General features: G+C 51.4%; 1 protein-coding gene across 6 annotated transcripts in view; it reads left to right on the forward strand.

Moving 5' to 3' along the window:
• LOC140390012 (allantoinase, mitochondrial) overlaps positions 1–14,093 on the forward strand; it is a 124,477-nt gene that overhangs the window by 23,031 nt on the left and 87,353 nt on the right. For 5 of the 6 annotated variants that reach the window (XM_072474812.1, XM_072474814.1, XM_072474813.1 and 2 more), the window contains exon 2: positions 5,093–5,250. The exons of the other annotated variant lie outside the window; for it this stretch is intronic. In XM_072474812.1, the coding sequence (XP_072330913.1) occupies positions 5,093–5,250 (158 nt within the window). The remainder of the gene's footprint in view (positions 1–5,092; positions 5,251–14,093) is intronic. 6 annotated transcript variants of the gene reach the window in all.

Raw genomic sequence — 14,093 nt, forward strand, 5'->3', positions numbered from 1 at the left:
CTGATCGAGGTGTAAAGATTCAAAGCTGAGGTATAAAAGCCAACATAAGTGTACTTTACCTGAATGCTTGTAGTATTCGGAATAAGGTAAATGAGTTGATGGCGCAAATCATCGTGAATGACTATGATTTAATGGCCATTACTGAAACATGGTTAAAGGATGGTCACGACGGGAGTTAAATATCAAAGGGTATCAAACTATTCAGAAGGACAGAGTGGATGGTAAGGGAGGTGGTGTAGCTCTGTTACTTAAGGATGACATCCGGGCAATAGTAAGGGATGACATCGGTGCTAAGGAGAATGAGGTTGAATCCATTTGGGTGGAAAACAGGAATAGTAAGGCATAAAAGTTACCGATAGGAGTAGTCTCTAGGCCACCAAATTGTAACATTATGGCGGGGCAGGCAATAAACAAAGAAATAACTGTGCATGTAGAAATGGTACAGCAGGTATCATGGGGGTTTTAATCTACATGTCGATTGGTTTAACCAGGTCGGTCAAGGCAACCTTGAGGAGGAATTGATAGAATGTATCCGCGATAGTTTCCCAGAACAGTATGTAATGGAACCTACGAGGGAACAAGCGGTCCTAGATCTGGTCCTGTGTAATGAGACGGGATTGATTAATGATCACATAGTTAAGGATCCTCTCGGAAGGAGCGATCACAATATGGTGGAATTTAAAATAAAGATGGAGGGTGAGAAGGTAAAATCAAACACTAGTGTTTTGTGCTTAAACAAAGGAGATTACAATGGGATGAGAGAAGAACTAGCTAACGTAGACTGGGAGCAAATACTTTATGGTGGAACAGTTGAGGAACAGTGGAGAACCTTCCAAGCGATTTTTCACAGTGCTCAGCAAAGGTTTATACCAACAAAAAGGAAGGACGGTAGAAAGAGGGAAAATCAACCTTGGATATCTAAGGAAATAAGGGAGAGTAACAAATTGAAGGAAAAAGCAGACAAAGTGGCAAAATTAGTGGGAGACTAGAGGACTGGGAAGTCTTTAGGGGGCAACAGAAAGCTACTAAAAAAGCTATAAAGAAGAGTAAGATAGATTATGAGAGTAAACTTGCTCAGAATATAACAACAGATAGTAAAAGTTTCTACAAATATATAAAACAAAAAAAGAGTGGCTAAGGTAAATATTGGTCCTTTAGAGGATGAGAAGGGAGATTTAATAATGGGAGATGAGGAAATGGCCGAGGAACTGAACAGGTTTTTTGGGTCGGTCTTCACAGTGGAAGACACAAATAACATGCCAGTGACTGATAGAAATGAGGCTATGACAGGTGAGGACCTTGAGATGATTGTTATCACTGAGGAGGTAGTGATGGGCAAGCTAATGGGGCTAAAGGTAGACAAGTCTCCTGGCCCTGATGAAATGCATCCCAGAGTGCTAAAAGAGATGGCTAGGGAAATTGCAAATGCACTAGTGATAATTGACCAAAATTCATTCGACTCTGGGGTGGTCCCGGTGGATTGGAAATGAGCAAACGTGACACCACTGTTTAAAAAAGGAGGTAGGCAGAAATCGGGTAATTATAGGCCAGTGAGCTTAACTTCGGTAGTAGGGAAGATGCTGGAATCTATCATCAAGGAAGAAATAGCGAGGCATCTGGATGGAAATTGTCCCATTGGGCAGATGCAGCATGGGTTCATAAAGGGCAGGTCGTGCCTAACTAATTTAGTGGAATTTTTTGAGGACATTACCAGAGCGGTAGATAACGGGGAGCCAATGGATGTGGTATATCTGGATTTCCAGAAAGCCTTTGACAAGGTGCCACACAAAAGGTTGCTGCATAAACTAAAGATGCATGGCATTAAGGGGAAAGTAGTAGCATGGATTGAGGATTGGTTAATTAATAGAAAGCAAAGAGTGGGATTAATGGGTGTTTCTCTGGTTGGCAATCAGTAGCTAGTGGTGTCCCTCAGGGATCAATGTTGGGCCCACAATTGTTCACAATTTACATCGACGATTTGGAGTTGGGGACCAAGGGCAATGTGTCCAAGTTTGCAGACGACACTAAGATGAGTGGTAAAGCAAAAAGTGCAGAGGATACTGGAAGTCTGCAGAGGAATTGGGATAGGTTAAGTGAATGGGCTGGGGTCTGGCGTATGGAATACAATGTTGACAAATGTGAGGTTATCCATTTTGATAGGAATAACAGCAAAAGGGATTTTTATTTAAATGATAAAATATTAAAACATGCTGCTGTGCAGAGAGACCTGGGTGTGCTAGTGCATGAGTCGCAAAAGTTGATTAACAGGTGATTAAGAAGGCAAATGGAATTTTGTCCTTCATTGCTAGAGGGATGGAGTTTAAGACTAGGCAGGTTATGCTTCAATTGTATAAGGTGTTAGTGAGGCCACACCTGGAGTATTGTGTTCAGTTTTGGTCTCCTTACATGAGAAAGGACGTACTGGCGCTGGAGGGTGTGCAGAGGAGATTCACTAGGTTAATCCCAGAGTTGAAGGGGTTGGATTCCGAGGAGAGGTTGAGTAGACTGGGACTTTACTCGTTGGAATTTAGAAGGATGAGGGGGGATCTTATAGAAACATATCAAATTATGAAGGGAATAGATAGGATAGATGCGGGCAGGTTGTTTCCACTGGCGGGTGAAAGTAGAACTAGGGGGCATAGCCTCAAAATAAGGGGAAGTAGATTTAGGACTGAGTTTAGGAGGAACTTCTTCACCCAAAGGGTTGTGAATCTATGGAATTCCTTGCCTAGTGAAGCAGTTGAGACTCCTCCATTAAATATTTTTAAGATAAAGATAGATTGTTTTTTGAAAAATAAAGGGTTATGGTGTTCGGGCCGGAAAGTGGAGCTGAGTCCACAAAAGATCAGCCATGATCTCATTGAATGGTGGAGCAGGCTCGAGGGGCCAAATGGCCTACTCCTGCTCCTAGTTCTTATGTTCCTATGTACACTGGCCCCATCAAATACTCCCAGGGCAGGTACAGCACAGGTTAGATACAGAGTAAATGTCCCTCTACACTGGCCCCATCAAACATTCCCAGGGCAGGTACAGCACAGGTTAGATACAGAGTAAATGTCCCTCTACACTGGCCCCATCAAACACTCCCAGCGCTGGTACAGCAAAGGTTAGATGCAGAGTAAATATCCCTCTACACCTGGGTTTTTCAAAGTGCGAGTACTTTTGTTGCTGCAAGTGTGGGAGATTCAGGTTCATGGACACACAGTCCTATCCCTTGAACAATCCAGTGAGAATGCGTGGGAGACAGAACTGTGACAGACGAGATGAGGAAAGTATCAAAGCAAAGGATAGTCGCTGAGCTCACTTACTTAGCCTTGTGCAATGAATGTATTGTGCTGGCTGTGCACCGCCTCGCTAACTGCCCTTGGCCCCACTTCTGACATGTTGCAACTGCTCAGTGTTGGGAGTCAGTTGCTGCCACCAGAATCCATTCCCTTGGTGATTTATTTCGGCCCACACCAAAGTACTGGCCCCTCAGAAGTGGAACCCTCAATGACAAATATCCTAAATCTGCACCTCCACCTTGCAGAATGACAATGGCGGCAGGTGCGCGGTACCTTGAAGGTTGCCCTCTAAATCTCACATTTATGCCTAACTCTACTTGTGGAATGGTGGCAGGAAAGATAATGTTTTGAGCACTGAAATAGGGAGGTCAGAGATTCTGCGTTTTTAAGAAGTATTCATCTGTAAATATTTCATATCCTTTAATGAGTTTTCTGATATCTGAGAGTGCAGTCTTTCAACCTTCACAAAAGAAATGCTCCTTTGGCTTCTCACAATTGCTAGGCATGTGGAAATATACAGATCTCCTCGGGTTTTGCTTGATTGAGGTTGGAAATCATGGGGAGATTTTGCAGGAGTGTCAGAAAAAAAAGGGAGGACAGCAAATTTAGCACAATGGCCCATGTGCCTAATTGTCTGATCTGACCAACTAGCCACAACCTGGACTGTGACCTCATCAAATGTACAACACTGGCCCAATTCTATACCTTGGTCACAAACCGGGCCACTTCCTACCCCTGTGATTGTGTGGGTTTTCTGTCAAATTTCCAATTCATCATCACACCACAGGGTCTAGATATATGTTCCTCTTTTATTGTTTTAAATTCAGAGTACCCAATTATTTTTTTCCAATTAAGGGGCAATTTAGCGTGGCCAGTCCATCTACCCTGCACATCTTTGGGTTGTGGGGGTGAAACCCACGCCGACATGGGGAGAATGTGCAAACTCCACATGGACAGTGACCCAGGTCCGGGATTCGAACCTGGGACCTCAGCGCCGCAGTCCCAGTGCTAACCACTGCGCCACATGCCGCCCCTGTCGATATATGTTTAGGGGCTGCCCACTTCACATACAATCCCAAACAGCACTGTGGGTGAACGTGCATCTCAGGGACTGTAACAATTCTAGAAGGCAGCTCACCACCGCCCTCCCAAGGGCAACTAGAGATGGGCAAGAAATGCTGGAATTTATGGGATGTAGCCGGTGATGTCGAGAATATAGAACATACAGTGCAGAAGGAGTCCATTCAGCCCATCGAGTCTGCACCGACCAACTTAAACCATCACTTCCGCCCTATCCCCGTAACCTAATCCCTCCTAATCTTTTTGGACACTAAGGGTAATTTAGCATGGCCAATCCACCTGACCTGCACATCTTTGGACTGTGGGAGGAAACCGGAGCACCCGGAGGAAACCCACACAAACACAGGGAGAACGTGTAGACTCCGCACAGACAGTGACCCAGCGGGGAATCGAACCTGGGACCCTGGCCTTGTGAAGCCACAGTGCTAGCCACTTGTGCTACCGTGCTGCCCAAAAATGTCTACATCCCATAAATTTATTTTTTAAACGTGCTTAAATATTGTCATCCCGTAGTCTGTTCTGGATTCAAGCTCGAGGCGCACAGGAGTAAGGAGAACGTGCACAATGTTGCCTTCCCACATTAACGTGGCCTGGAGCTTTCCCAAGAGTACAAGACAGACAGATGCAGCACTGTTAAAAAATGTAGAGGTGACCCAGTGGCTAAAATAACTGATTATGTTGTGCCAGGGTGCTGTTTGCCTGCTTTAATGCCAGTTAATCATTGATAGGGGCAGATTCTGGATGTTGGAGACCTGGTGGTGATGCCTGGCGTTGTGGACAGTCACGTCCATGTCAATGAACCGGGACGCACTGACTGGGAAGGCTATTGGACAGCAACGAGAGCAGCAGCAGCAGGTGGAATAACAACTATTGTCGACATGCCACTGTAAGGAACCAAGACACAAACATAATGGTCAGACTGGTGCCTGAACCCCGATAGTGTGTGTATCGGACTGGTACTGAACCCCGATAGTGAGAGTGTGCGACAGATTGTCACCTGAATCCCGATAGTGTGAGTGTGCGCCAGACTGGGGCATGAACCCCGATAGTGTGAGTGTATCAGACTGGTGCCTGAACCCTGATAGTGTGAGTGTGTCAGACTGGTGCCTGAACCCCGATAGTGTAAGTGTGTCAGACTGGTGCCTGAACCCCGATAGTGTGCATGTGTCAGACTGGTGCCTGAACCTCGATAGTGTGAGTGTGCCAGACTGGGGCCTGAACCCGATAGTGTGCATGTGTCAGACTGGGGCCTGAACCCGATAGTGTGCATGTGTCAGACTGATGCCTGAACCCCGATAGTGTGAGTGTGTCAGACTGATGCCTGAACCCGATAGTGTGAGTGTGTCAGGCTGGGGCCTGAACCCGACAGTGTGAGTGTGTCAGACTGGGGCCTGAACCCGATAGTGTGCATCTGTCAGACTGGGGCCTGAACCCGATAGTGTGAGTGTGTCAGACTGGGGCCTGAACCCGATAGTGTGAGTGTGTCAGACTGATGCCTGAACCCGATAGTGTGCATCTGTCAGACTGAGGCCTGAACACCGATAGTGTGAGTGTGTCAGACTGGGGCCTGAACCCGATAGTGTGAGTGTGTCAGACTGGGGCCTGAACCCGATAGTGTGCATGTGTCAGACTGGGGCCTGAACCCGATAGTGTGCATGTGTCAGACTGGGGCCTGAACCCGATAGTGTGAGTGTGTCAGACTGATGCCTGAACCCGATAGTGTGAGTGTGTCAGACAGATGCCTGAACCCGATAGTGTGAGTGTGTCAGACTGGTGCCTGAACCCGATAGTGTGAGTGTGTCAGACTGGTGCCTGAACCCGATAGTGTGAGTGTGTCAGACTGATGCCTGAACCCGATAGTGTGAGTGTGTCAGACTGGGGCCTGAACCCCGATAGTGTGCATGTGTCAGACTGGTGCCTGAACCCGATAGTGTGAGTGTGTCAGACTGGTGCCTGAAGCCTGATAGTGTGAGTGTGTCAGACTGGTGCCTGAACCCCGATAGTGTGAGTGTGTCAGACTGGGGCCTGAACCTGATAGTGTGAGTGTGTCAGACTGGTGCCTGAACCCGATAGTGTGCATGTGTCAGACTGGGGCCTGAACCCGATAGTGTGAGTGTGTCAGACTGGGGCCTGAACCCGATACTGTGAGTGTGTCAGACTGGTGCCTGAACCCGATAGTGTGAGTGTGTCAGACTGAGGCCTGAACCCGATAGTATGAGTGTGTCAGACAGATGCCTGAACCCGATAGTGTGAGTGTGTCAGACTGGGGCCTGAACCCGATAGTGTGAGTGTGTCAGACTGGGGCCTGCACCCGATAGTGTGCATGTGTCAGACTGGGGCCTGAACCCGATAGTGTGAGTGTGTCAGACTGGGGCCTGAACCCGATAGTGTGAGTGTGTCAGACTGATGCCTGAACCCGATAATGTGCATGTGTCAGACTGGGGCCTGAACCCCAATAGTGTGAGTGTGTCAGACTGGGGCCTGAACCCCGATAGTGTGAGTGTGTCAGACTGATGCCTTAACCCGATAGTGTGAGTGTGTCAGACTGGTGCCTGAACCCGATAGTGTGAGTGTGTCAGACTGGGGCCTGAACCCGATAGTGTGCATCTGTCAGACTGGGGCCTGAACCCCGATAGTGTGAGTGTGTCAGACTGATGCCTGAACCCGATAGTGTGCATGTGTCAGACTGGGGCCTGAACCCGATAGTGTGAGTGTGTCAGACTGATGCCTGAACCCGATAGTGTGCATGTGTCAGACTGGGGCCTGAACCCGATAGTGTGCATGTGTCAGACTGGTGCCTGAACCCCGATAGTGTAAGTGTGTCAGACTGGGGCCTGAACCCGATAGTGTGCATGTGTCAGACTGATGCCTGAACCTGATAGTGTGAGTGTGTCAGACAGGGGCCTGTACCCGATAGTGTGAGTGTGTCAGACTGGTGCCTGAACCCCGATAGTGTAAGTGTGTCAGACTGGTGCCTGAACCCCGATAGTGTGCATGTGTCAGACTGGGGCCTGAACCCGATAGTGTGAGTGTGTCAGACTGGGGCCTGAACCCGATAGTGTGAGTGTGTCAGACTGGGGCCTGAACCCGATAGTGTGAGTGTGTCAGACTGGGGCCTGAACCCGATAGTGTGCATGTATCAGACTGGGGCCTGAACCCGATAGTGTGCATGTGTCAGACTGGGGCCTGAATCCGATAGTGTGCATGTGTCAGACTGATGCCTGAACCCCGATAGTGTGAGTGTGTCAGACTGATGCCTGAACCCGATAGTGTGAGTGTGTCAGGCTGGGGCCTGAACCCGATAGTGTGAGTGTGTCAGACTGGGGCCTGAATCCGATAGTGTGCATCTGTCAGACTGGGGCCTGAACCCGATAGTGTGAGTGTGTCAGACTGGGGCCTGAACCCGATAGTGTGAGTGTGTCAGACTGATGCCTGAACCCGATAGTGTGCATCTGTCAGACTGAGGCCTGAACCCGATAGTGTGCATCTGTCACATTGGGGCCTGAACCCGATAGTGTGAGTGCGTCAGACTGGTGCCTGAACCCGATAGTGTGAATGTGTCAGACTGAGGCCTGAACCCGATAGTGCGCATGTGTCAGACTGGGGCCTGAACCGGATAGTGTGAGTGTGTCAGACTGGTGCCTGAACCCGATAGCGTGAGTGTGTCAGACTGATGCCTGAACCCGATAGTGTGAGTGTGTCAGACTGGTGCCTGAACCCGATAGTGTGAGTGTGTCAGACTGATGCCTGAACCTGATAGTGTGAGTGTGTCAGACAGGGGCCTGTACCCGATAGTGTGAGTGTGTCAGACTGGTGCCTGAACCCCGATAGTGTAAGTGTGTCAGACTGGTGCCTGAACCCCGATAGTGTGCATGTGTCAGACTGGGGCCTGAACCCGATAGTGTGAGTGTGTCAGACTGGGGCCTGAACCCGATAGTGTGAGTGTGTCAGACTGGGGCCTGAACCCGATAGTGTGAGTGTGTCAGACTGGGGCCTGAACCCGATAGTGTGCATCTGTCAGACTGGGGCCTGAACCCGATAGTGTGAGTGTGTCAGACTGGGGCCTGAACCCGATAGTGTGAGTGTGTCAGACTGATGCCTGAACCCGATAGTGTGCATCTGTCAGACTGAGGCCTGAACCCGATAGTGTGCATCTGTCACATTGGGGCCTGAACCCGATAGTGTGAGTGCGTCAGACTGGTGCCTGAACCCGATAGTGTGAATGTGTCAGACTGAGGCCTGAACCCGATAGTGCGCATGTGTCAGACTGGGGCCTGAACCGGATAGTGTGAGTGTGTCAGACTGGTGCCTGAACCCGATAGCGTGAGTGTGTCAGACTGATGCCTGAACCCGATAGTGTGAGTGTGTCAGACTGGTGCCTGAACCCGATAGTGTGAGTGTGTCAGACTGATGCCTGAACCCGATAGTGTGAGTGTGTCAGACTGGGGCCTGAACCCCGATAGTGTGCATGTGTCAGACTGGGGCCTGAACCCGATAGTGTGAGTGTGTCAGACTGGGGCCTGAACCCCGATAGTGTGCATGTGTCAGACTGGGGCCTGAACCCGATCGTGTGCATGTGTCAGACTGGTGCCTGAACCCCGATAGTGTAAGTGTGTCAGACTGGGGCCTGAACCCGATAGAGTGAGTGTGCCAGACTGGGGCCTGAACCCGATAGTGTGCATGTGTCAGACTGGGGCCTGAACCCGATAGTGTGAGTGTGTCAGACTGGGGCCTGAACCCGATAGTGTGAGTGTGTCAGGCTGATGCCTGAACCCGATAATGTGCATGTGTCAGACTGGGGCCTGAACCCCAATAGTGTGAGTGTGTCAGACTGGGGCCTGAACCCCGATAGTGTGAGTGTGTCAGACTGATGCCTTAACCCGATAGTGTGAGTGTGTCAGACTGGTGCCTGAACCCGATAGCGTGAGTGTGTCAGACTGATGCCTGAACCCGATAGTGTGAGTGTGTCAGACTGGTGCCTGAACCCGATAGTGTGAGTGTGTCAGACTGATGCCTGAACCTGATAGTGTGAGTGTGTCAGACAGGGGCCTGTACCCGATAGTGTGAGTGTGTCAGACTGGTGCCTGAACCCCGATAGTGTAAGTGTGTCAGACTGGTGCCTGAACCCCGATAGTGTGCATGTGTCAGACTGGGGCCTGAACCCGATAGTGTGAGTGTGTCAGACTGGGGCCTGAACCCGATAGTGTGAGTGTGTCAGACTGGGGCCTGAACCCGATAGTGTGAGTGTGTCAGACTGGGGCCTGAACCCGATAGTGTGAGTGTGTCAGACTGGGGCCTGAACCCGATAGTGTGCATGTATCAGACTGGGGCCTGAACCCGATAGTGTGCATGTGTCAGACTGGGGCCTGAATCCGATAGTGTGCATGTGTCAGACTGATGCCTGAACCCCGATAGTGTGAGTGTGTCAGGCTGGGGCCTGAACCCGATAGTGTGAGTGTGTCAGACTGGGGCCTGAATCCGATAGTGTGCATCTGTCAGACTGGGGCCTGAACCCGATAGTGTGAGTGTGTCAGACTGGGGCCTGAACCCGATAGTGTGAGTGTGTCAGACTGATGCCTGAACCCGATAGTGTGCATCTGTCAGACTGAGGCCTGAACCCGATAGTGTGCATCTGTCACATTGGGGCCTGAACCCGATAGTGTGAGTGCGTCAGACTGGTGCCTGAACCCGATAGTGTGAATGTGTCAGACTGAGGCCTGAACCCGATAGTGCGCATGTGTCAGACTGGGGCCTGAACCGGATAGTGTGAGTGTGTCAGACTGGTGCCTGAACCCGATAGCGTGAGTGTGTCAGACTGATGCCTGAACCCGATAGTGTGAGTGTGTCAGACTGGTGCCTGATCCCGATAGTGTGAGTGTGTCAGACTGATGCCTGAACCCGATAGTGTGAGTGTGTCAGACTGGGGCCTGAACCCCGATAGTGTGCATGTGTCAGACTGGGGCCTGAACCCGATAGTGTGAGTGTGTCAGACTGGGGCCTGAACCCCGATAGTGTGCATGTGCCAGACTGGGGCCTGAACCCGATCGTGTGCATGTGTCAGACTGGTGCCTGAACCCCGATAGTGTAAGTGTGTCAGACTGGGGCCTGAACCCGATAGAGTGAGTGTGCCAGACTGGGGCCTGAACCCGATAGTGTGCATGTGTCAGACTGGGGCCTGAACCCGATAGTGTGAGTGTGTCAGACTGGGGCCTGAACCCGATAGTGTGAGTGTGTCAGGCTGATGCCTGAACCCGATAATGTGCATGTGTCAGACTGGGGCCTGAACCCCAATAGTGTGAGTGTGTCAGACTGGGGCCTGAACCCCGATAGTGTGAGTGTGTCAGACTGATGCCTTAACCCGATAGTGTGAGTGTGTCAGACTGGTGCCTGAACCCGATAGTGTGAGTGTGTCAGACTGGGGCCTGAACCCGATAGTGTGCATCTGTCAGACTGGGGCCTGAACCCCGATAGTGTGAGTGTGTCAGACTGATGCCTGAACCCGATAGTGTGCATGTGTCAGACTGGGGCCAGAACCCGATAGTGTGAGTGTGTCAGACTGATGCCTGAACCCGATAGTGTGCATGTGTCAGACTGGGGCCTGAACCCGATCGTGTGCATGTGTCAGACTGGTGCCTGAATCCCGATAGTGTAAGTGTGTCAGACTGGGGCCTGAACCCGATAGTGTGCATGTGTCAGACTGATGCCTGAACCTGATAGTGTGAGTGTGTCAGACAGGGGACTGAACCCGATAGTGTGAGTGTGTCAGACTGGTGCCTGAACCCCGATAGTGTAAGTGTGTCAGACTGGTGCCTGAACCCCGATAGTGTGCATGTGTCAGACTGGGGCCTGAACCCGATAGTGTGAGTGTGTCAGACTGGGGCCTGAACCCGATAGTGTGCATGTGTCAGACTGGGGCCTGAACCCAATAGTGTGAGTGTGTCAGACTGGTGCCTGAACCCGATAGTGTGAGTGTGTCAGACTGATGCCTGAACCCGATAGTGTGAGTGTGTCAGACTGGGGCCTGAACCCCGATAGTGTGCATGTGTCAGACTGGGGCCTGAACCCGATAGTGTGAGTGTGTCAGACTGGGGCCTGAACCCCGATAGTGTGCATGTGTCAGACTGGGGCCTGAACCCGATAGTGTGAGTGTGTCAGACTGGGGCCTGAATCCCGATAGTGTGCATGTGTCAGACTGGGGCCTGAACCCGATAGTGTGCATGTGTCAGACTGGGGCCTGAACCCGATAGTGTGAGTGTGTCAGACTGGGGCCTGAACCCGATAGTGTGAGTGTGTCAGGCTGATGCCTGAACCCGATAATGTGCATGTGTCAGACTGGGGCCTGAACCCCAATAGTGTGAGTGTGTCAGACTGGGGCCTGAACCCCGATAGTGTGAGTGTGTCAGACTGATGCCTTAACCCGATAGTGTGAGTGTGTCAGACTGGTGCCTGAACCCGATAGTGTGAGTGTGTCAGACTGGGGCCTGAACCCGATAGTGTGCATCTGTCAGACTGGGGCCTGAACCCCGATAGTGTGAGTGTGTCAGACTGATGCCTGAACCCGATAGTGTGCATGTGTCAGACTGGGGCCTGAACCCGATAGTGTGAGTGTGTCAGACTTATGCCTGAACCCGATAGTGTGCATGTGTCAGACTGGGGCCTGAACCCGATCGTGTGCATGTGTCAGACTGGTGCCTGAACCCCGATAGTGTAAGTGTGTCAGACTGGGGCCTGAACCCGATAGTGTGCATGTGTCAGACTGATGCCTGAACCTGATAGTGTGAGTGTGTCAGACAGGGGCCTGAACCCGATAGTGTGAGTGTGTCAGACTGGTGCCTGAACCCCGATAGTGTAAGTGTGTCAGACTGGTGCCTGAACCCCGATAGTGTGCATGTGTCAGACTGGGGCCTGAACCCGATAGTGTGAGTGTGTCAGACTGGGACCTGAACCCGATAGTGTGCATGTGTCAGACTGGGGCCTGAACCCGATAGTGTGCATGTGTCAGACTGATGCCTGAACCCCGATAGTGTGAGTGTGTCAGACTGATGCCTGAACCCGATAGTGTGAGTGTGTCAGGCTGGGGCCTGAACCCGATAGTGTGAGTGTGTCAGACTGGGGCCTGAATCCGATAGTGTGCATCTGTCAGACTGGGGCCTGAACCCGATAGTGTGAGTGTGTCAGACTGGGGCCTGAAGCCGATAGTGTGAGTGTGTCAGACTGATGCCTGAACCCGATAGTGTGCATCTGTCAGACTGAGGCCTGAACCCGATAGTGTGCATGTGTCAGACTGGGGCCTGAACCCGATAGTGTGAGCGTGTCAGACTGATGCCTGAACCCGATAGTGTGAGTGTGTCAGACTGATGCCTGAACCCGATAGTGTGAGTGTGTCTGACTGGGGCCTGAACCCCGATAGTGTGCATCTGTCACATTGGGGCCTGAACCCGATAGTGTGAGTGTATCAGACTGGGGCCTGAACCCGATAGTGTGAGTGTGTCAGACTGAGGCCTGAACCCGATAGTGTGCATCTGTCACATTGGGGCCTGAACCCGATAGTGTGAGTGTGTCAGACTGGTGCCTGAACCCGATAGTGTGAGTGTGTCAGACTGAGGCCTGAACCCGATAGTGCGCATGTGTCAGACTGGGGCCTGAACCGGATAGTGTGAGTGTGTCAGACTGGTGCCTGAACCCGATAGCGTGAGTGTGTCAGACTGATGTCTGAACCCGATAGTGTGAGTGTGTCAGACTGGTGCCTGAACCCGATAGTGTGAGTGTGTCAGACTGATGCCTGAACCCGATAGTGTGAGTGTGTCAGACTGGGGCCTGAACCCCGATAGTGTGCATGTGTCAGACTGGGGCCTGAACCCGATAGTGTGAGTGTGTCAGACTGGGGCCTGAACCCCGATAGTGTGCATGTGTCAGACTGGGGCCTGAACCCGATAGTGTGAGTGTGTCAGACTAGGGCCTGAATCCCGATAGTGTGCATGTGTCAGACTGGGGCCTGAACCCGATAGAGTGAGTGTGCCAGACTGGGGCCTGAACCCGATAGTGTGAGTGTGCCAGACTGATGCCAGAACCCCGATAGTGTGCATGTGTCAGACTGGTGCCTGAACCCGACAGTGTGAGTGTGTCAGACTGGGGCCTGAACCCAATAGTGTGCATGTGCCAGACTGGGGCCTGAACCCGATAGTGTGCATGTGTCAGACTGGGGCCTGAACCCGATAGTGTGAGTGTGTCAGACTGGGGCCTGAACCCGATAGTGTGCATGTGTCAGACTGGGGCCTGAACCCGATAGAATGAGTGTGTCAGACTGGGGCCTGAACCCGATAGTGTGAGTGTGTCAGACTGGGGCCTGAACCCGATAGTGTGCATGTGTCAGACTGGGGCCTGAACCCATAGTGTGCATGTGTCAGACTGGGGCCTGAACCCGATAGTGTGAGTGTGTCAGACTGGGGCCTGAACCCGATAGTGTGAGTGTGTCAGACTGGTGCCTGAACCCCGATAGTGTGAGTGTATCAGACTGGGGCCTGAACCCGACAGTGTGAGTGTGTCAGACTGGGGCCTGAACCCGATAGTGTGCATGTGTCAGACTGGGGCCTGAACCCGATAGTGTGAGTGTGTCAGACTGGGGCCTGAACCCGATAGTGTGAGTGTGTCAGACTGGTGCCTGAACCCCGATAGTGTAAGTGTGTCAGACTGGTGCCTGAACCCCGATAGTGTGCATGTGTCAGACTG

The sequence above is a fragment of the Scyliorhinus torazame genome, chromosome 14 (genome assembly GCF_047496885.1).
Source record: "Scyliorhinus torazame isolate Kashiwa2021f chromosome 14, sScyTor2.1, whole genome shotgun sequence".
Lineage (NCBI taxonomy): Eukaryota > Metazoa > Chordata > Chondrichthyes > Carcharhiniformes > Scyliorhinidae > Scyliorhinus > Scyliorhinus torazame.